Here is a 24,196-nt window from a genome sequence, read left to right as displayed (position 1 = left end):
CATGAACCAGGCCGAGGCTAACTGAGGCCAGGCCAGAAGAGCATTGAATATTGCTCTCAGCTCCAGAATGTTTATGGGTAGAACAGACTCCAATTGAGTCCATCTTCCCTGAGCCTTTAGAGAGCCCCAGACTGCTCCCCATCCCAGAAGGCTGGCGTCTGTTGTCACAGTCACCAGAGAGGGGCTGCGATAGTAGGTTCCCTGGGAGAGATGATCCTGAGACAACCACCAAAGAAGAGAATCCCTTGTCTCCTGCTCCAGCTGTAATCGCGGAGACAGATCTGCATAATCTCCATTCCACTGACTGAGCATGTTTAACTGCAGAGGTCTGAGGTGGAAATGGGCGAACGGGATGATGTCCATTGCCACTACCATCAGACCGATAACCTCCATGCACTGAGCCACTGACGGCCGAGGAGAGGACTGAAGCGCCAGGCAAGAATTGAAAATCTTTGATTTCCTGACTTCTGTCAGAAAAGGAAATTTATGCTTACCTGATAAATTGATTTCTTTTACGATATACCGAGTCCACGGTTTCATCCTTTACTTGTTGGATATATTCCTCCTGCTAACAGGAAGTGGCAAAGAGCACCACAGCAGAGCTGCTATGTAGCTCCTCCCCTAACACCTCCCCCCAGTCATTCGACCGAAGGTATAGGAAGAGAAAGGGAAAGAACCATTAAGGTGCAGAGGTGACTGAAGTTTATATAAAAATAAGTCCTGTCTCAAAAAGACAGGGTGGGCCGTGGACTTGGTATATCGTAAAAGAAATCAATTTATCAGGTAAGCATAAATTTCCTTTTCTTTTACAAGATATACCGAGTCCACGGTTTAATCCTTTACTTGTGGGATACCAATACCAAAGCTTTAGGACAAGGATGAAAGGGAGGGACAAGACAGGAACCTAAACGGAAGGCACCACTGCTTGAAGCACCTTTCTCCCAAAAATAGCCTCAGAAGAAGCAAAAGTATCAAATTTGTAAAATTTGGAAAAAGTATGAAGGGAGGACCAAGTCGCAGCCTTACAGATCTGTTCAACAGAAGCATCATTTTTAAAAGCTCATGTGGAAGCCACAGCCCTGGTGGAATGTGCCATAATCTTCTAAGGAGGCTGCTGTCCAGCAGTATCGTATACCAAACGTAATATGCTTTTCAGCCAAAAAGAAAGAGGTAGCTGTAGCTTTTTGACCTCTACGCTTTCCAGAATAAACCGCAGAGAGGATGTTTGACGGAAATCCTTGGTTGCTTGCAAGTAAAACTTCAAAGCACGAACCACGTCTAAGTTATGTAACAGACGCTCCTTCTTCGAAGAAGGATTAGGACACAGAGAAGGAACAAAAATTTCCTGATTAATATTCTTATTTGAAACAACCTTAGGAAGGAATTCAGGTTTAGTCCGCAAAACTACCTTATCAGAATGGAATATAAAATAAGGGGAATCATATTGCAATGCAGAAAGCTCAGAAACTCTTCGAGCAGAAGAGATAGCAACTAAAAACAAAACTTTCCAAGATAACAGCTTAATATCTATGGAATGCATGGGTTCAAACGGAACCCCTTGAAGAACATTAAGAACTAAATTCAAACTCCATGGCGGAGCAATTGGTTTGAACACAGGCTTGATTCTAATTAAAGCCTGGCAAAAAGCCTGAACATCTGGTACATCTGCCAGACGCTTGTGAAGCAAAATTGACAAGCAGAGATTTGTCAATTCAATGAACTAGCAGATAAACCCTTCTCCAAACCTTCTTGGAGAAAGGACAAAATCCTAACCTTACTCCATGAGTAACCCTTGGATTCACACCAATAAAGATATTGACGCCATATCTTATGGTAAATTTTTCAAGAGACCGGCTTTCGAGCCTGAATCAGGGTATCAATGACCGGCTCAGAGAAACCCCGCTTAGATAAAATCAATCGTTCAATCTCCAAGCAGTCAGTTGCAGAGAAGTAAGATTTGGATGTTGGAAAGGACCTTGAATGAGAAGGTCCCTTCTCAATGGAGGTCTCCACGGTGGCAGAGACGACATGTCCACTAGATCTGCATACCATGTCCTGTGTGGCCACGCAGGCGCTATCAGAATTACCGAAGCCCTCTCCTGTTTGATTCTGGCAATCACACGAGGAAGGAGAGGAAACGATGGAAACACATAAGCCAGGTTGAACGACCAAGGTACTGCTAGGGCATCTATCAGCACCACCTGAGGATCCCTTGACCTGGACCCGTAACGTGGAAGTCTGGCATTCTGTCGAGATGCCATCAGATTCAATTCCGGTGTGCCCCACTGATGAATCAGGGTTGCAAACACCTCCGGGTGAAGTTCCCATTCCCCCGGATGAAAAGTCTGACGACTTAGAAAATCTGCTTCCCAGTTCTCTACTCCTGGGATATAGATCGCAGACAGATGGCAAGAGTGAGCCTCCACCCATCGAATTATCTTTGAAACTTCTATCATCGCTAGAGAACTCCTTGTTCCCCGCTGATGATTGATGTACGCCACAGTCGTGATGTTGTCCGACTGGAATCTTATGAATTTGGCTGAAGCCAACTGAGGCCACGCTAGCAGCGCATTGAAAATCGCTCTCAGTTCCAGAATATTGATTGGTAATTGAGACTCCTCCTGAGTCCACACACCCTGAGCCTTCAGGGAATTCCAGACTGCACCCCAGCCTAGAAGACTGGCGTCCGTCGTTACTATCACCCAAGATGGCCTGCGGAAGCTCATCCCTTGGGACAGATTGTCCTGCGACAACCACCACCGAAGAGAGTCTCTGGTCTCTTGGTCCAGATTTATCTGAGGAGATAAGTTTGCATAATCCCCATTCCACTGACTGAGCATGCACAGTTGTAGTGGTCTGAGATGAAAGCGAGCAAACGGAATGATATCCATTGCCGCTACCATTAGTCCGATGACTTCCATACACTGAGCCACTGATGGCCGATGAATGGACTGCAGAGCCCTGCAAGTTTTTAGAATCTTTGATTTTCTGACTTCTGTCAGAAATATTTTCATGCTTGCTGAGTCTATTAGAGTTCCCAGAAATGGAACCCTTGTCTGTGGAACTAGTGAACTCTTTTCTACATTCACTTTCCAACCGTGAGTTCTCAGAAATGATAACACGATTTCCGTGTGTGATTTTGATAGATGAAATGTTGACGCCTGGATCAAGATATCGCCCAGATATGGTGCCACCGCTATTCCTCGCGGCCTGAGCACCGCTAGAAGAGCCCCTAGAACCCTTGTGAAGATCCTTGGAGCCGTGGCGAACCCGAAGGGAAGGGCCACAAACTGATAATGTTTGTCCTGAAATGCAAATCCCAGGAACTGATGATGATCCTTGTGGATAGCGACATGAAGATATGCATCCTTCAGGTCCACCGTGGTCATGAACTGACTCTCCTGGATCATAGGCAGAATTGTACGAATGGTCTCCATCTTGAACAATGGGACTCTAAGAAACTTGTTTAGACCTTTGAGATCTAAAATTGGTCTGAAGGTTCCCACTTTTTTGGGAACCACGAAAAGGTTTGAATAGAACCCCTGCCCCTGTTCTCGAGCTGGAACTGGGCAGATTACACCCATGGTGTAGAGGTCTTTTACACAGTGTAAGAACGCCTCTCTTTTTGTCTGGTCTACAGACAATCGAGAAAGATGGAATCTTCCTCTTGGGGGAAAATCCTTGAATTCCAACTGATACCCCTGGGTCACGATTTCCAATGTCCGGGGATCCTGTACATCCCTTGCCTAAGCCTGAGCAAAGAAAGAGTCTGCCCCCTACTAGATCCGGTCCCGGATCGGGGATGCCCCTTCATGCTGTCTTGGTAGCAGCAGCAGGCTTTTTGACTTGTTTACCTTTATTCCAGGCCTGGTTAGGTCTCCAGACCGCCTTGGATTGCGCAAGGTTTCCTTCCTGCTTAGCAGAGGAAGGGGAAGCAGATGATGTTCCTTTAAAATTCCGAAAGGAACAAAAATTATTTTGTTTAGTCCTCATCTTGAGGGGCTTGTCCTGAGGTAGGGTGTGACCTTTACCTCCAGTAATGTCAGAAATTATTTCCTTCAGTTCAGGCCCAAATAGGGTCTTACCCTTGAAGGGAATAGACATAAGCTTAGACTTAGACGACACGTTCACCGACCAAGATTTTAGCCATAACGCTCTACGCGCCACGATGGGAAAGCCTGCATTTTTCGCTGCTAATTTAGCAAGCTGAAAAGCAGCATCCATCATGAAAGAATTTGCAACCTTTAGAGCCTTAATTCTGTCTAAAATGTCCTCTAAAAGGTGTCTCAAACTTCAAGGATTCTTCCAGGGCGTCAAACAAAAAGGCAGCCGCAGTAGTTACTGGAACCATGCACGCTATAGGCTGCAAAAGAAAACCCTGGTGAACATAAATTTTCTTTAGAAGACCCTCCAGTTTTTTTATCCATAGGGTCTTTAAACGCACAACTGTCCTCAATGGGGATAGTTGTACATTTAGCTAAAGTAGAAACAGCTCCCTCCACCTTGGATCAATTGCCAAAAATCCTGCATGGTGTCAGATATGGAAAACATTTTCTTAAAATTAGGAGGGGGAGAAAACGGTATACCTAGTCTATCCCATTCCTTCTTAACAATTTCCGAAATTCTCTTAGGAACCGGAAAAACATCTGTGTAAGTAGGTACTTCCAAATATTTGTCCATTTTACACAATTTTTCTGGAGGAACCGTGATCGGGTCACAATCATCCAGAGTCGCCAGAACCTCCCTGAGCAATAAGCGGAGGTGTATTAATTTGAATTTAAAAGACTTGAAGTCTGAATCTGTCTGAGGTATTAAATTTCCTGACTCTGAAAGTTCTCCCTCAGACATAAAATCCCTAACCCCCAAATCAGAGCATTGGGAGTTTACATCGGAAATAGCTACTAAGGCATCAGAAGGTTCAGTATTTGTATTAATATCTGACCTATGGCGTTTACCCTGCAAGACTGGCAGCTTAGACAATACCTCTGTAAGGGTAGTAGACATGACTGCCGCCATATCTTGCAAAGTAAAAGAAAGAGACGCAGTAGAATTACTTGGCGTCGCTTGTGTGGGCGTTAAAGGTTGTGACACTTGGGAAGAAATAGAAGGTATACCTTGATTCTCTGCAGACTCTGAATCCTCCTGAGGCCCACTTTCTTTATTTAAAATGTGATCCTTACAGTGTAAGGCCCTTTCAGTACAATGAGGGCACAATGTAAGAGGGGGTTCCACCATGGCTTCTAAACACATAGAACACTGATTTCCCATGTCACACATGTTGTACAGACTAGTAATAACAGCACAATTCTTTCCCAACTTTATTGTGTGTAAAAATAATACAGTACAAAAAAACGGTTACTGCGCCTTTAAGAAGAAAAAGTGTACACTGTTTTTTCAAAATCGATAAAACGATAATTAAAATGCAATATTTTGTTGTTTTGAGAGCCTTAAGTGCCTTTGGATGTTGCACCACCAGTAAAATTTTAAATTTCAGCAAGTTAAGCAGGAGTAAAACGATCTGCAGACAATAAACGGTTAAAGTCTTCTGCGCCTACCTGCCCCCAAGACCTGTCCAACCGATCCGGTCCCACTTCAAAGCACAGCCACACAGTCTGGTTCCAACCGGAGCTAATGGCTGCCACCTCTCCAGAAATCTAACTGCGCACTGAAGCGTGAAAAAAGGCCCCGCCCATCATATCTGAAGAGCCAAAAATACAGAAAACCGCATGGGAAGCGTTTTCAAGTAATAAATGTACACACTGCTTCTATTAACAAATATGCCATGTGAACCCCACAAACAAAATTCAGCCTCAATAAAACTCAATCGTTCTTCATTAGGTTTCCTAGGCTACCCCAGTGTCTAACCACAAAGCCCTTAAGTGTCCCATGTTATTATAAAACAAGGACTACTGCTTACCCCTGCCCCGCATGGGGAATATGTCAGCAAAGTTCTGATATATCATGTCTCCTCAGAATGCAAATGACTGCACATACCTTGAAATTGTGGGAACGAAAATGGATCTTAGTTACTACTGCTAAGATCATCAGACTCAAGGCATGATTCTTCTTCCATATCATGCCAGAGTAAAAACAGTACACACCGGTACCATTTAAAATAAAAAACTCTTGATTGAAGAAAAATAAAAAAATAAATCTTTTTATCACCACATAAACTTTACCCTTCCTATTGCTATGCATAGGCAAAGAGAATGACTGGGGGGAGGAGTTAGGGGAGGAGCTATATAGCAGCTCTGCTGTGGTGCTCTTTGCCACTTCCTGTTAGCAGGAGGAATATATCCGACAAGTAAAGGATGAAACCGTGGACTCTGTATATCTTGTAAAAGAAAAATCTTCATTGATAAGGAATGTATTATGGTTCCCACGAAAATAACCCTTGTGTCTGGAACTAAGGAACTCTTTTCCAAATTTACCTTCCATCCGTGAGATCGCAGGAAAAACAACAACATTTCCGTGTGGAATCTTGCTTGTTGAAAGGATGGCGCCTGAAACAGAATGTCTTCCAGATAAGGGGCCACTTTAATGCCCCGCAATCGGAGCACCGCCAACAGGGATCCCAGAACCTTTGAGAAAATTCTGGGAGCTGTGGCAAGGCCGAATGGAAGAGCCATGAACTGGAAGTTTTTGTCTAGAAATGCAAACCTTAGAAACTTGTGATGGTCCCTGTGGATGGGAACATGCAGGTATGCGTCCTTTAAATCCACCGTTGTCATAAATTGACCCTCTTGGACCAAAGGAAAAATGGAACGAATAGTTTCTATCTTGAAGGACGGCACTCTGAGGAATATGTTTAGACACTTGAGATCTAAAATTGGTCTGAAGGTTCCCTTCTTTTTGGGAACCACAAACAGATTGGAATAGAACCCCAGACCCCGTTCCTGCATCGGAACAGGAACTATCACTCCCAGGTCGGAGAGGTCCCGAACACAGTGTAAGAATGCCTCTCTTTTTGTCTGGTCTACAGATAATCTTGAAAGCAGAAACATGCCCCTGGAAGGAAAGGTCTTGAACTCTAGTTTGTATCCCTGGGACACGATGTCCACCGCCCAGGGGTCCTGAACATCTCAAACCCAAGCCTGAGTGAAGAAGGAAAGTCTGCCCCCCACAAGATCCGGTCCCGGATCAGGGACAGGCCCTTCATGCTGTTTTTGAATTGTTTTCCCTTGTTCCAAGACTGATTGGGCCTCCAGGAAGGCTTGGACTGCTCCTGCTTGGAAGAGGGAGTGGAATGATTTCCCTTGAAAATTTGAAAGGAACTAAAATTACTCTGACGTCCATTTTGTTTATATTTCTTATCCTGAGGGAGGAAATGGCCCTTTCCTCTCGTAATGTAAGAAATTATTTCCGTCAAACCCGGCCCAAACAAGGTCTTTCCCTTGTAAGGAATTGCCAAAAGTTTACACTTAGATGACTGTGGGCCAGTACGGCAAAACCAGAAATCTTAGCTCCCAGCTTAATAACCTGAAGGGAAGCATCCGTGATAAAGGAGTTGGCCAACTTAAGGGCCTTTATCCTATCCTGGATTTCTTCGAGGAGAGTGTCTGTCCGAATAGAATCAGACAATGCATCAAACCAGTATGCTGCCGCACTAGTGACAGTAGCAATACAAACCGCGGGATGCCATTGTAAACTCTGTTGTACATACATTTTCTTGAGTAACCCCTCTAACTTCTTATCCATAGGATCCTTAAAGGAACAACTATCCTCTATGGGAATAGTAGTTCTCTTGGGTAGTGTGGAAATTGCCCCTTCCACCTTGGGTACCGCCTGCCAAGACTCCTTGATAGAGTCTGTTATAGGAAACATCTTTTTAAATATAGGGGATGGAGAAAAAGGTATAGCCGGTCTCTCCCATTCCTAGCAATAATCTCTGTAGCCCTATCTGGTACAGGAAATACCTCCACCATGGAGGGCATGTCAAAATACTTGTTTAGTTTACTGGACTTCTTAGGATTGACTACGACGGTAGTGTCGGAGTCGTCCAGGTTAGCTAAAACCTCCTTAAGTAACAAACGGAGGTGTTCGAGCTTAAACCTGAAAGAAACAACTTCAGTATCAGCTAAAGGTATTACACTGTCTGAATCTGAGATTTCACCCTCAGATGCTACTGAAGTATCTTCCTCTTCAGGTTTTTGGGAAGAATCACTCGGAATAGCCACTACTGTGTCAGCAACCTTATTCACTGATTGATTACATTTCCTCTTGCGCTTTCCCCGCAGCATGGGAAAAGCAGACAACGCATCAGATACCGCTGATGACATTAGGGAAGCGATGTCTTGCAAGGTAACTCCAGGCGGAGCTTGAGAGGAAGCGCAGGGCACTGCATGTGTGAGGGCGATAAAATTTGAGACACTTGAGGAGAAAGCTGCAGCATATATTGAACATTGTCATTAGACTCCTGAACAGCATCCAACTTAGACAATGTTGGCTCAGAAAATAGTCTATCCCTGTAATTAAAGTTCTCTCAATACATGAGGAACAGAAAGGGATCAGTGGTTCCACATTAGCATCAAAACATAAAAAACAAGTAACATTTGGCAGGGCCTCTTGGTCCATTCTGACTCACAATGGAACAAATAACCAATAAATAAACTTAAATTTTAGATAAAAATTAAAACACAAAAAAAAAGTTACTGTCTCTTTAAATTTTAAACGTAACTTTTTTATTTTTTTCAGTAAGGAAAAAAATAGTGTTACACAAGCACTACTGACAACCTCTACACCTCAGCTTAGCTTTGCTGAGGTGCCTACCTGCCCTGCTGACACAGGATAATATTCTCCAGTAGTAAATCTGGAACTCGACTTGCAGCACAATGAAAAACTGTCCGGTCCTAATAATGCAGCATTTAGCGTTTATTATGCGCTTTCCTGTCTGAGACTGCTATCTGACCCGACCTATGTGACCCCTCCGGTCACAGGAAGTGAAGGGGAAAACGGCAAGCAACAGCAAATTGCCGCCTCAGTTAACCCCGCCCATCGTGGGCGTCTAAAAAAAATTAACATCCCGGTCGGCATCTTAAAGTTAAGTTGTCAGGAGAAGTGAACACCACATAAAAAATTAGCCTTTTTAACCTCCTCAGCCCCCAGTGCCTGCCATAACGATACTGCCTCCTTTGTATGTTCCCCCAAACATATAGGAGAAATTCCTGTGTCCCAGTATATAGTAAATAAAGTGCCTAATTTTTCCTGTTGCCCAAAAAAAATAAAGTCAGCACTTAACTCATAAATCTGCCAGGCAGCAAGGCATCTCACTAGGTTTGAGAGGTCCTCTCCCTCACATGGACCTGTGGAAAAAGAGATAAAGACTGAGTAATCTTACTCAGGCTTTCAGAATTAGGGCAGCATTAAAGGACCAGTCAACACTGTAGATTTCCATAATCAACAAATGCAAGATAACAAGACAATGCAATAGCACTTAGTCTGAACTTCAAATGAGAAGTAGATTTTTTTTCTGACAATTTTAAGTTATGTATTTTTCCACTCCCCCCCCTGTACCATGTGACAGCCATCAGCCAATCACAAATGCATACACGTACCATGTGACAGCAATCAGCCATTCACAAATGCATACACACTTATTCTTCCACATGCTCTGTAGAAGCTGGTGACTCAAAAAGTTTAAATATAAAAAAACTGCACATTTTGTTAATGGAAGTAAAATGGAAAGTTGTTTAAAAGTGCATGCTCTATCTGAATAATGAAAGTTTAATTTTGATTGAGTGTTCCTTTAACTACATGGGAAGCACAGTGAGAATTATGTCCCACAAGTTCCCATTGCTTGAAAGCCACCACTGCTCTACTGAAGAGTGATATGGACTACGGCTATACCCTAGGACAAAACAGCACAATCTTGCACTACTTAAAAAATAATAAAATCTTGCTTAAGAATCTTTTCTAACACCTAACTTTACCACTTCCTTGCTCTAACGTAAGCAAAGAGAATGACTGGGGTTGGAGGGAAGGGAGGTGATGTTTAACAGCTTTGCTGTGGTGCTCTTTGCCGCCTCCTGTTGGGCAGGAGTGATATCCCCAATAGTAATTAGATGATCCGTGGACTTATCGTGTCATTAGAAAGAAAAGTATATGCTTTCATTTGTTAGAGACTAAACATATTGCATTACTGAAAAGGACAGAAAAAGGCAGGCACAACCAGGCATGGAGGCAAACAGAGGGACAATACTTTTTTAAACCTGCCTAATAAAGTGTGATTTTACTTTTACACACTTGGTAGTTCCTGCCTGTTTCTGTCTTTTTAAGATATCTCAGCGGTTTGATCTACCGCGGCATACGGCACTCTGGTCTGTGTGCGTTTGGATTGGGTGACCTTTTGGATGTACTTCCGGTATCTTCACTGCTGCCTGCTGCTCGCCGTAGAAACCTGTACTCTTGGCATATTGCATTACTGACCCGAGGTTTCTATGTTTATAACTCCTGTAAAGGGGTTAAACTAGGGCTGGTGTTACAATAGAGGCAGATTAGCTTAGAGCACCGGGGGGGGTGAGGGGGGAATTTGGTGCATGACATACATTTCTTTTAAATGTGTATATTTATGTTTTTGCTGCCTAAGTTGGGCTTCATAATAGGAGCTCTATGTGGTGAATGGCTAGAATGGCTGGGACTAAACAGAAACATAGGAAGGCAGAGAGTTCAGGTCAGCCACAACAGCTGGAACAATCTAACTGAAATATCTCACTGCACGGCTTTTCCCCTCTTATCATCATTACACAGTGCAGCATATATATTATCAGTGTATAGGTAGTATGCATTAATTATACATTGCAGAATGTTTATTAGGGTAGATGCCTTGCATTATCATTTAGTGCATAGTGATATGTTCATTATCTACACTTTAATGACTCTTGTCCAAAATAAGTGAGAGTTGTACTGGTTCCCTAGCCAAAACTTGGCAGTATTTTACTGCAAGTTAATGTGATCTTTTGTAAGTCTTATTTTATCAAGATGCATTTGCAGCTTCTGAGAACTTGTAGTTCAGTCTTGCAAGAGTCTGCCACCTAGAATATGAAGCAGAGGCTGCATCTTGAATTTGTGGTTGCAGAGATAAATCATCTCAAATTGGCTGCAGTGGAGCTGCACCATTTTATAATGTGCACAAACAAACAGGTCTTTACTATGCTAGTGAAATATAGCAATGGTCTTAGAATTCTTCAAATTACTGACTGACTGGCAAATAAGAGGCACAGAGCGGGGAATGTCAGTTGCTTACCAGAGGGGTAGCAAAACACAAATGTCAATTACTTACAAGAGGGGTAGCAAAACACAAATGTCAATTACTTACAAGAGGGGTAGCAAAACACAAATGTCAATTACTTACAAGAGGGGTAGCAAAACACAAATGTCAGTAGCTTAACAGAGGAATAGAAAAACACAAATGTCAGTAGCTTACCTAGTGAAACACAAATATCAATTGCTTACCAGAGGAGCCGTGAAACACAAAGAGGAGGGCAGCTCTGTAATTTGGCAGTGTCGTACATGTTGAGAGGAAGTGGTTTGGTGGTGTAATAAATAGTCAGAAAATCCAAGGATTGGATGAATCAGATTGCAGAAAACCAATTTCTTCAAAAAAGAAAAAGAAAAAAACACATTAACCAAATAAAAGGCACTATTTTCTCATAAACAAATAAGTACTTGAATAATAAAGCGCCAACATATTCCAGAGTGCTGTTCATGAGAACAACTGATATAAGTTAAACAAATGATATAATACTTTTAAGACACAAGACAAATTTTGACAAATACAGGAGGAATAGAGGGCCCAATTCCTGTGGGAACTTACAATGTATAAGGGTAGAAGGGTGGGAAAAAGGAGAGAAGTCCTGCAGTCTAGCATGGGAAGAGGAGATAATAGAAGATGCAAGGAGCAGGTCAGTGTTGGACCTTAGGGGGCTGGCTGGAGTATATTTGTTGATTAGTGAGGATAGGTAGTAGGGAGCGGACGTTGGTAAGGGGTTTGTAGTTGAAAGTGAGAACTTTGAATAAAATGTAACTGCTGTGAATGGGGAGCCACTGAAGGGACTCGCAGAGAGGGGCAGCAGATACAGAACAACGGGAAAGGTAGATTAGCCTGGCAGAGGCATTTGGGATGGATTGAAGGGGGGATAGGTGGGATAGAGGAAGGCCAGTTAGTAGGTGATTAATACTCAAGTCGGGAAATTACAAAGGAGTGGATTAGTGGCTTAGTGGTGTGAGCGCTCAGAATTTTGGAAATATTGCTTATGTGGTTGCGGCAGGATGAAGAGAGCAATTGGATGTGGGGAATGAAGGACAGATTGGAGTCAAGTGTAACTCGGAGGCAGCAGACTTGGTGTGATGGGGAGATAGTGATAGAAAGTCAGAAATCTGAGTAGAGCTAGAGGGAAGGGATATATTTACTTAAGCAATGCAATGCTAATAATCTGCATACAAAAAAACATGTTTTATAAGCAATTAAAACTCGTATTACAAAACTTTTGCAGGGTTTTGCCGTTTCAGGGCAGTCTAGAGATACATCCCATAAGAAAATTGGTAAGTAGTTTTAGGTCATCACCTGTGTTGTGGTCAATTAGGGACATAAATAAGCATCTGGTCTCTTCTAAGCAATCACTGTGTCACATGTTGGAGGATTACAGCATATTTAAAGTATTATTTTTTTTATATATGCAACGTATATAATCAGCAATTATGTATTGCATTGCAAAAAGATATGCTTAAAAATAAATGTTTTATGAACATTTAAATCTCATTTTGTTACTAAATTTTGCAATCCAGGAATGTACCCCTTGAAAAACACAGAGTATTGATCTTTGTTGTGATCAATAAGGTACACTTATAAATGAGTTTCTGCACTGATTTAAGTTATTACTCTATAGCTGTCAGGATATAAAATGCATCCTTATCAAGAGCATGGGGGGACACAATTTCCAGAGGTAAATAAGTGCACTGTATATTCCTATAGCGTGCATTACTGATTTATGTACAAACTTAAAGCTGCAAGATTACTTAAAGAAATACCTTTAAATCAATACCCATAGAATGCCACCCCCATGTCTTTTGCAGTTTCTTATCAAATTTACAAATTGGCAGTAAAACCCATAATAAGGCTGCTGCGCGCGCCTTTCCTTCTCAATGTGCACATTCATGGCTCAAGATGTCTTCCTGCCTCACATGTAATCCACACAGGTATGTCAGCTTCAGGGACTCATTTGCCACTGTATTGGGCTGTATTGTGTGTATTCTGTGAATCTGGCAGAAAGAATAATAAATGGAGTGTGCTTTGTAAGATAGTTATGGGTAGATCACTCTGTTAATTTTAAAAAAAATTACAGCCTTGAGGGAAGTCTATGGAGTCTCTGAGGGCATGGTTTTCAAGATGTTTGCTTCATTAAAGGGATACTAAACCCAAATCTTTTCTTTCATGATTCCGAAAGAGCATGCAATTTTAAGCAACTTTCACATTTACTCCTATTATCAATTTTTCTTTGTTCTCTTGCTATCTTTATTTTAAAAAGCAGGTCCATCTTTGGTTCAGCACTTGGGTTGCGCTTGCCAAATGGTGGCTAAATGTACCCACCAATCAGCAAGCGCTATCCAGGGTGCTGAACCAAAAATGGGCCGGCTACTTAGCCTAGATTCTAGCTTTTTCAAATAAAGATAGCAAGAGCACAAAGAAAATTTGATAATAGGAGTAAATTATAAAGTTGCTTAAAAACACATGCTCAATCTGAATCATGAAAGAAAAAAATTTGGGTTTAGTATCTCTATCTTGCAAATGTTCAAAGATTCCAGCACCTGGGACACACACGGTGTGCAAACTAAGAGGGCTCTGCACAGTCCCCCAACAATAGCAGCAACTCAAGAAATAGCCGCACCACCAAACTGCAGAAGAAATCAAGAGTTTATTGAGCCAGGCTGTACAAATCAACAATGTTTTGGACAGATGTCCTTAGTCATGTATGAAGTTATAAACCTTTTTATTTTTTACATAAAGTAAATTATTAACACACACACTGTATAAAAAGGTCAATTTACTTAACGTGTTATATCTCTTTAAGGACCCTTGCATGCCAGCTTCTCTGAGGGCAGTGTTTAAAAGACAACATTTAGAGGTAGATTACAGAACACGCAGGTAATATAAATAATTAAGGTAAATTGAATAGGTTAAACATTTTAAGACAGATTACAAGTGGAGTGGGTTTACTGCTGCTGTTACAAGTTGAAAGTAAATGGTGATTGATTGAGTGTAATCACGATTTATGCTAGAATGATTACCGCAACCAAAACGTTGCACAAAACACATTACAAAGTACAGTAACATTCTTAATAACACCATCTAATAAAAATTATTTTAAAAAAATTGCACAAAAAAAATCATAAGGGTTCAAAGATATGAGGTAAATTTATATACATATATATATGTGTGTGTGTGTATTTATGTAATTATGTGTATATACTGTATGTATTTACAGACATATATACACAAATACATATGTACACACACACATATATATATATATATATATATACACACACACACAAAAAATGAGGTGTTCTGTTTGATAACATACTGCATTCATCTTGCCATCAATTCTGACAAAATTTCCTATGCCTTTGTAGCTCACAACATCCCCAAAACATCAGCGATCCTCCTCCGTGTTTCACAGTAGGAATGGTGTACCTTTCATCATAGGCCTTGACCAGATGTAGCGTTTATGGTTGTGGCCAAAAAGCCCAGTTTAGTCTCATCTCTAAATATTACTTTGTGCCAGAAGGTTGAGGCTTGTCTCTGTGCTGTTTGTTGTATTGTAAGCGGGATACTTTGTGGGTATTTGCGTAGTAATGGCTTTTTTCTGGCGATTCGACCATGCAGCCCATCTTTCTTCAAGTGCCTCCTTATTGTGCATCTTGAAACAGCCACACCCACATGTCCTGTATTTCACCTGAAGTTATTTGTGGGTTTGTCTTTGCATCCCGACAATTTTCTTGGCAGTTGTGGTTGAAATTTTAGTTGGTCTACCTGACCGTTGGTTTGGTTTCAACAGAACCCCTCATTTTCCACTTCTTTATTAGAGTTTGAACACTGCTGATTTGCATTCTCAATTCCCTGGATAGTTTTTTTTTTATCCCTTTCCTGTTTTATACAGTTCAACTACCTTTTCCCCGCAGATCCTTTGACAATTCTTTTGCTTTCCCCATGACTCCGAATCGTTCAGTGCAGCACTGGATGAAAGATGCCAGGGTCTGTCAGGAGTCCAGAAACTCATTGACCTTTTATACACACACACCACACACACTAATTACAAGCAAACAGATCACAGGGTGAGGATGGTTACCTTTAATCACCATTCAAACCCCTTTGTGTCCACTTGTGTGCATGTTATCAGGCCAAAATCACCAGGGTATGTAAACTTTTGATCAGGGTCATTTGGGTAGTTTCTGTTGTCATTATGATTTAAAAAGAGTAAACGCAGTTGATTGATAATAAATGGCTGTAGCCAAACACTAACCATGAGTGAAATAAAAGTTTTTGTGTTATCTTCATATTCTCTGAAAAATAGCCAAGAAATCATAAATAATTCTGCGAGGGTATGTAAACTTATGACCACAACTGTATATGATATATATATATATATATATATACACACACACACACACAGTCGTATGCAAAAGTTTAGGCACCACTGACAATTTCCATGATTTCATTTATAAATAATTGGGTGTTTGGATCAGCAATTTTATGTTAATCTATCAAATAACTGAAGGACACAGTAATATTTCAGTAGTGAAATGAGGTTTATTGGATTAACAGAAAATGTGCAATATGCATCAAAACGAAATTAGACAGGTGCATACATTTGGGCACCCCAACAGAAATATTGCAAATAATATTTAGTAGAGCCTCCTTTAGCAGAAATAACAGCCTCTAGATGCTTCCTATAGCCTGTAATGAGTGTCTGGATTCTGGATGAAGGTATTTTGGACCATTCCTCCTTGCAAAACATCTCCAGTTCAGTTAGGTTTAATGGTTGCCGAGCATGGACAGCCTGCTTCAAATCACCCCACAGATTTTCAATGATATTCAGGTCTGGGGACTGGGATGGCCATTCCAGAACATTGTACTTATCCCTCTGCATAAATGCCAGAGTAGATTTTGAGCAGTGTTTTGGGTCGTTGTCTTGTTGAAATATCCAGCCCCGGCGTAACTTCAACTTTGTGACTGATTCCTCAACATTATTCTCAAGTATCTGCTGATATTGAGTAGAACTTTAACAAGATTCCCAGTACCGGCACTGGCCACACAGCCCCACAGCATGATGGAACATCCACCAAATTTTACTGTGGCTAGCAAGTTTGTCTTGGAACACTGTGTTCTTTTGCCGCCATGCATAATGCCCCTTGTTATGAGCAAATGACTCAATCCTTGTTTCATCAGTCCACAGCACCTTCTTCCAAAATGAAGCTGGCTTGTCCAAATGTGTGTTTGCATACCTCAGGCTTCTTCCGCATCACTCTCCCATACGCTGAGTTACTGAACGATGCACAGTGACAGCATCTGCAGCAAGATGATGTTGTAGGTCTTTCGAGGTGGTCTGAAGAACCGACTCGTCTCAGGATTCAGGTAACCAGATATTACTGGTGTGGCTTAGCGCTTTGAAGTTCAGCGCAATACCTGACAAGGAGTAAACGGCTGGTGATCCCTGCTGAGTGATACTCTCGGCCCCTCTGGCAATTGTTCAGCTCGCTCCATTCTAGAGTGAGTGGTGGGGACTTGTATATACAGGGACTTTGCAAAGTTATTTGGCCCACATAGTGTTATTAACACCATCTTATTATGCTCCATACCACTTGAACTTTACTCAATGATCAAGTCAATCACACATAACAAGAGGAAATTTGCTTTTGCTTCAGGTGCATGTTCTACTAACACAGAAACAGCGCAATTACTTTACAGCTTTAAACAGAGCAACAACTAATATATTTGCTAATACTTGGGCTTTTTTGTGCTTTTTCACAGTGAACGCACTGGTACTAGCTCAATTAATAGAGCTTTTTTGCTTTGTGTGAGGGGGTAACGAATGCATCAGCATGCTTAATATTATAATTAGTTTGATGAATTGTATCAAACTCCCTTGTTACATTTTGCACATATTTTTTCGATTTATTTTTTATTAATAAATTAATTGTTGCAGCCTTGACAACCGTGTTTGGAGTCTAGTCCTGAGTGGATCGCAGTTTCATGTTTTATTTTAAAATTGGAGACTGTATGTGCAGTGCTGGATAAGGCTTACTTTGTATTCTTTTCAATCTATTCAATTTGTTTAAGCCTCCTTGCACCTGGGGTCTCATCCTATTATTAAGAGAGGGTGGGCCTTAGTTTCACTAGTCTAAACACTTCCCCTGCTAGCTGGTACAACTTTATACACACACACACATATATATTATATATATATATATATATAATATATATATATATATTATATATATGTGTGTGTGTGTGGATACCTATATATAGTAACTAAAAAACCCATCAGATATATCTAAAAATATTATTTATGAATGAATAGAACAGAATCTTCTATGTGAAGAACATTGGAATGTGAAATAATCATATTTTCATGTCGGGTTAGCATAGTTTGAGAATATGTGATTAGGTTTGCATGTGAATAGGGTGTTTTTTTTTCCTCTTTTGTTGCACCACTGACGGGGGGAAATTGTGAACGTGCACACAATAGTTCAGGTTTTTTGCGCTTGTCAGCTTAGAGCGCAAGCAAAAACAGTTTACTTTCAACTTAAAGGACCATTAAACCAAAACATTTTCTTTAATGATTCAGATAAAACATACATTTCTAAATAACTTTCCAATTTACGTCTTATCAATTTTGCTTCATTCTCTTGTAATCCTTTCTTGAAGCAGCAGCAATGAACTACCGGGAACTAGCTGAACACATTGGTAAGCCAATCACAAGAGGCATATATGTGTAGCAACCAATCAGTAGGTAGCTCCCAAGCCTATCTAGATATGCTTTTCAACAAAGGATACCAAGAGAAAAAAGCAAATTAGATAAAAGAAGTACATTGAAAAGTTGTTTAAATTTGTGTGCTCTGTCTGAATCATGAAAGAAAAACTTTTGGGCTTCATGTCCTTTAATATAGTCGCAACCTGACAAGCGCAAAAAAGCTTACATCTAGAGCAGTTACCACCTAGAGCGGGAGTGTTAAATAGCGCTCCACTTGCAATTTGGCCCTTTATGAGTAGTTTAATGATCCTTTCATGTTCATGTAAGCAAATAATACTAAAAGATTAACAATTTTACTAGAATGCATTTATTTTGCAGTAATACAGGGAGTGCAGAATTATTTAGGCAAGTTGTATTTTTGAGGATAATTTTTATTATTGAACAACAACCATGTTCTCAATGAACCAAAAAACTCATTAATATCAAAGCTGAATAGTTTTGGAAGTAGTTTTTAGTTTGTTTTTAGTTATAGCTATTTTAGGGGGATATCTGTGTGTGCAGGTGACTATTACTGTGCATAATTATTAGGCAACTTAACAAAAAACAAATATATACCCATTTCAATTATTTATTTTTACCAGTGAAACCAATATAACATCTCAACATTCACAAATATACATTCTGACATTCAAAAACAAAAACAAAAACAAATCAGTGACCAATATAGCCACCTTTCTTTGCAAGGACACTCAAAAGCCTGCCATCCATGGATTCTGTCAGTGTTTTGATCTGTTCCACCATCAACATTGCGTGCAGCAGCAACCACAGCCTCCCAGACACTGTTCAGAGAGGTGTACTGATTTTCCTCCTTGTAAATCTCACATTGATGATGGACCACAGGTTCTCAATGGGGTTCAGATCAGGTGAACAAGGAGGCCATGTCATTAGATTTTCTTCTTTTATACCCCTTTCTTGCCAGCCACGCTGTGGAGTACTTGGACGCGTGTGATGGAGCATTGTCCTGCATGAAAATCATGTTTTTCTTGAAGGATGCAGACTTCTTCCTGTACCACTGCTTGAAGAAGGTGTCTTCCAGAAACTGGCAGTAGGACTGGGAGTTGAGCTTGACTCCATCCTCAACCCGAAAAGGCCCCACAAGCTCATCTTTGATGATACCAGCCCAAACCAGTACTCCACCTCCACCTTGCTGGCGTCTGAGTTGGACTGGAGCTTTCTGCCCTTTACCAATCCAGTCACGGGCCCATCCATCTGGCCCATCAAGACTCACTCTCATTTCATCAGTCCATAAACCTTAGAAAAATCAGTCTTGAGATATTTCTTGGCCCAGTCTTGACGTTTCAGCTGTGTGTCTTGTTCAGTGGTGGTCGTCTATCAGCCTTTCTTCCTTGGCCATGTCTCCTGAGTATTGCACACCTTGTGCTTTTGGACACTCCAGTGATGTTGCAGCTCTGAAATATGGCCAAACTGGTGGCAAGTGGCATCTTGGCAGCTGCACGCTTGACTTTTCTCAGTTCATGGGGCAGTTATTTTGCGCCTTGGTTTTTCCATGCGCTTCTTGCGACCCTGTTGACTATTTTTGAATGAAACGCTTGATTGTTCGATGATCACGCTTCAGAAGCTTTGCAATTTTAAGAGTGCTGCATCCCCTCTGCAAGATATCTCACTATTTTTGACTTGTTCTGAGCCTGTCAAGTCCTTCTTTTGGACCCATTTTGCCAAAGGAAAGGAAGTTGCCTAATAATTATGCACACCTGATATAGGGTGTTGATGTCATTAGACCACACCCCTTCTCATTACAGAGATGCACATCACCTAATATGCTTAATTGGTTAGTAGGCTTTCGAGCCTATACAGCTTGGAGTAAGACAACATGCATAAAGAGGATGATGTGGTCCAGAAATACTCATTTGCCTAATAATTCTGCACTCCCTGGTATATTCAAGTTTTCATGCACAAAATTCCCTGCAAGATAAATCAAAGAATTTGACAAAATGTAAGAACCAGTTTAAAGGGACAGTCTAGGTTAAAAATAAAATTGAGATAGGGCATGTAATTTTAAACAACTTTCCAATGTTTTGCTTTGGTTCTCTTGGTATTTTTAGTTGAAAGCTAAGCCTAGAAGGCTCATATGCCGATTTCTTAGCCCTTGAAGGCTGCCTCTTATCTGAATGCATTTTGACAGTTTTTCAAAACTAGAGGGCGTAAGTTCATGTGTGCCCTATAGACAACATTGTTCTCATGCACGTGGAGTTACCTAGGAGTTAGCACTGATTGGCTAATATGCAAGTCTATCAAAAGAACTGAAATAAGGGGGAAGTCTGCAGAGGCTTAGAAACAATCTAATAACAGAGGTAAAAAAGGTGTGATTAATATAACCATGTTGGCTATGCAAACTGGGGAATGGGTAATAAAGGGATTACCTATCTTTTTAAACAACAACAATTCTGTGTAGACTGTCCCTTTAATGATTTATGTGAAAGACCAAGCTAATTTGGGTATGCATTGCTCACAGAGCTACACTACAAGCTACAATAAAATGTGAGGAAGGGTAAAAAGGAAAATACTTCTATATAAATTTGTTTTTACATCCAGACTTTACTGCTAAGGAATGCTCTGGGTGAGACGTTTAGCTTGTAATTTTCGAAGACAGTGGGTGCATGAATTATTTATTGCTGGAACAAGTTATCGAGGCTAGATGCCTTTTCCACTAGCATAATTGTCCTATCCTCATCAATGGAAGGATCATTTCAACAGAATAGAAAGTATCAGATAACAGGGCAGGGATAGCAGAGCTCACATCAAATGAAGCCAAGAAAGAGGGCAGCTGATGAGGAGGAATCATTTGCTATGTTAGAGCCATGTGCTCATGCTGATGTTACACACAGCTCTACCAAACAGACAAAGAAAGGGGTAGCTACAACTGTTAACAACCTCTCGCTCAACATAGGAGTCAATAATGACATCCTCAGGCATTAATGAGCTAGTGAGGGGTCCAGGTGTTATGAGCATAAAGATGCCTAATTGGTCAAATTAAAGGGGACATGAAAGCAAAATTATTTTATTTTGTAATTTAGCATGCAAGTTACTTCTATTATCTAATTTGCTTCACTCTCTTGATATCCTTTGTTGAAAAGAATATCAAAATAGTCTCTGTAGCTACTGGTTGGTGGCTGCACATAGATGCCCTTTGTGATTGGCTCACTGATGTGCATTGCTATTTATTCAACAAAGGATATCTGAAGAATGAAGCAAATTAAAGAATAGAAGTAAATTGGAATGTTGCTTAAAATTGTATTCTCTATCTGAATCATGAGAGATTTTTTTTGGGGTTTCATCTCCCTTTAAGGAATAGCCCCAAAAACATATGTAAATGAGCCGTTATAAAAACTGCAAACCTCTGACTTCCCCACTGTCCTTACTGTAGGAAGAAAAAAAAACTGTTATTGAGTGAAAATATATACTAGACAATGCTGGATACTGAAATATTTGACAGGGATCCCAATCTAAGAGCTTACGGTTTTGTGCTGGATTAATGAACGGAAAACCAGTGCTTGGTCAACAGTAAATCTCAGCAATTTCCTGGTGGCAAGGAACCCGTTTTTAGTTGCCATAGTAACCTGTTTTATCAGTAGTGTTTTCATGCACACCTTGACATCCAGCGGTGGCACAAACTGTGTCCTGCAATGGTGAGATATGAGTTATCACAACTACCGTATGTATCGCTGCCAGATCTCTGAAAAGGTGCATGCTCTTCTTGTGTTATAAGCGTTTACCAGAAGTATTTTAACTAATACATGTGTATTGCAAAAAGCAATTGAATCAAAACTTACAACAACTTGATTCTGACCCTGTAAGATTTTTCAACAAACCTTGTAACCTTCCTATCCAGTGAATAAGCACATTCTGACAATACCACTTAGACTTCCCTGCTGTTATTTCCAAGCATGATGCTTTTCTCAAGCATTTTTTAGGTCTTTTGTACTTTTTCTCCTGTACAAAAAGCAATGTATCAGTCTATACCGTGTATGTATTTCCAAATCTTACCTTCAAGATGTAGAGCTATGGAGGTTAGGGTAAGACAGTGGAAAATCCAACCACAGGATTAATCCTTGTTGGCTAGAGAAGGTGGCTCAGGTCAGTTTTAGGTGACTTTGCCCATGTGACGAGCATGGTGGAGCCTGTAGGATGCTTTCAGAGACAGGGAAAAGAGCTACCATCTGTAACAGAACACAACAAAGAGGAATAATTGGTTACAGAAAGGAAAGGATATTACAGCTAGGATTAAAGACAAATCAGAAATATCTGTAAATATTAAATGTGTTCCCAATAATTCATTTTATATGATGGAGTGTATTCAATTGTTTACAAAGAGCTCCTTTAACTTTTTTTTTTCATTTAAAATAGCACTTTAGGCTGGGGCCATTCCATATGAAATCAACCAGTAAAGAGGCACTTTTCACTTTCGACATCACATTCTTTGATTTTTGTTTTGGCACACTGAAAGGGCCTTCTGGGGTATGTGTCTATGAAAAATTGCAGGTCCATATCTTCTGTATTTACAAAGTTATAACGGGAGAAACATTCGCAATTTTGACCATTTTTGTTACCATCTTGTTAACTTTAAACATTTAATATTTTGGTAACCAGGAAACCTATTTAAGTGATTCAAATGTCTTTGGAAAGGTCTTGCCTATATTAGGAAAAATGTATTTGTAAATCCGTTGTAATCAATATTTTGGAAGCCTATATCTCAAAAATTACATATGTTTGTATATATACAATTACTAATTAACAATCAAATTTGAATATGGGGTGCCAATAGGATCAGGGAGTTATGTTAAAACAGCAGTCCCTTTTCAGTAATTTCCTTACTCCAGACAAGTTTAAACACGTTCTAACTTGCATGTCACATCCAAATGTAAGTTCTGTTGTGATCTTTGCAGAATAAAGAATGCTCCACTGCACCTTGAAGGAATTAAAGAGATATTAGGCACTTCATTACTGTTACTATATGTGCAAGTGACACACAAATTAGTACATCTAGTAATCCATTAAGTAGTAAAGGACATGGTTATGTAAGAATCCTTAGATGTTTTACATTATCGATGATGAGAACTTTTCCTATAGTTATAATGAAAATGCTAACATTTATGATGTGACATGCAAGTCAGAACTTGTTTTAAACTCTTTAAACTATACACTACTGTGTAACTAAGGAATCCTCATAGCATTTTCATGCTGCTACAAGTGTGTTATAGAAGGCCACCTAATTTGTCTGACTTCCTAATATTGGGCTGAATACTGGGTATTAAATTAAATCTGGTCAATTTCCTTATCTACATCAGTGTTCCCTGTAACGTGAGCAGTAGCACGAACATGCAGTGATCTGGGTAGGCCCGTGCACAGAGAGAGAAAGCTACAGAGGCCTGGGGGAGAGTAAAGAGCCGCAGAGTCCTGGGGCAAGGGGTGCTTTGAGATATTTATTATATTTATTGCAATATATTGCCCAGTCACCAGGTTATGTAAAACAATTCAGCTCAGAGCAGTAGTAGTTCCGCACAGCTGTAAATAAAAAATTAGAGGGGAACATTGATCTACATAAAAGTTTTTGTGCCTAAGACCTCCTGTTCAGTGGGGTTTTCATATTATGCAGCGTATCTTATTGACACTCGGGTGCATTGAATGAACACAAGTCTTCATTATTTTTATTTAATTCTGGTCTGTTTTATAGTCAGGCTTCATTTGTCTGGGTGGCTGGTAAGACCTCAGACATTTTTCTTTTGTCAATGTTGTGTTATCGGTTGTTGTGTTATTGGGGGGGGGGGCTCGTTGTGGTAATCCGCAGCAAAGTTTATTTATACTGTGTCCAATGTGAAGTCTTGTTAGGCCCCCCTTGTTAAACTGGTGGTGTAGAACAAAGCCTGAGAAATTCGAGGAGTTATAGCTATTAACTATTCAGCTCATGCTACATGTACTGATATATAAACCAATTCTGTGACTTCATCCTCAATAATCAGGACTGAAGATTGTATCAATTTATTGGGCCTGCTCTGTTTATGTGCACAGAATAATTGCTGTACTATACCACAAAACCAAGGAGCGATTGAAAAGCAGGTAACAGAAGGCCCTTTAAAACCTTTGCTGCCAGAGACAAAAGGCAATGTCACTGAAGCTTAAGGCAAATGAGAGGTTAAAAGGGATACACC

The 24,196-nt window shown here is 40.5% G+C and overlaps 1 protein-coding gene across 1 annotated transcript in view; it reads right to left on the bottom strand.

Moving 5' to 3' along the window:
• The window catches only part of INO80 (INO80 complex ATPase subunit), a 396,744-nt gene that overhangs the window by 183,428 nt on the left and 189,120 nt on the right, over positions 1-24,196 (bottom strand). The window contains 5 exon segments of the mRNA XM_053711738.1: positions 11,452-11,603; positions 22,045-22,095; positions 22,098-22,119; positions 22,205-22,207; positions 23,089-23,111. Coding sequence (XP_053567713.1) covers positions 11,452-11,603; positions 22,045-22,095; positions 22,098-22,119; positions 22,205-22,207; positions 23,089-23,111 — 251 coding nt within the window.

Source organism: Bombina bombina, chromosome 1, assembly GCF_027579735.1.
Source record: "Bombina bombina isolate aBomBom1 chromosome 1, aBomBom1.pri, whole genome shotgun sequence".
Classification (NCBI taxonomy): Eukaryota; Metazoa; Chordata; class Amphibia; order Anura; family Bombinatoridae; genus Bombina; species Bombina bombina.
The sequence above is the reverse complement of the archived record's forward strand: the minus strand, read 5'-3'. Positions and strand labels throughout refer to the sequence as shown.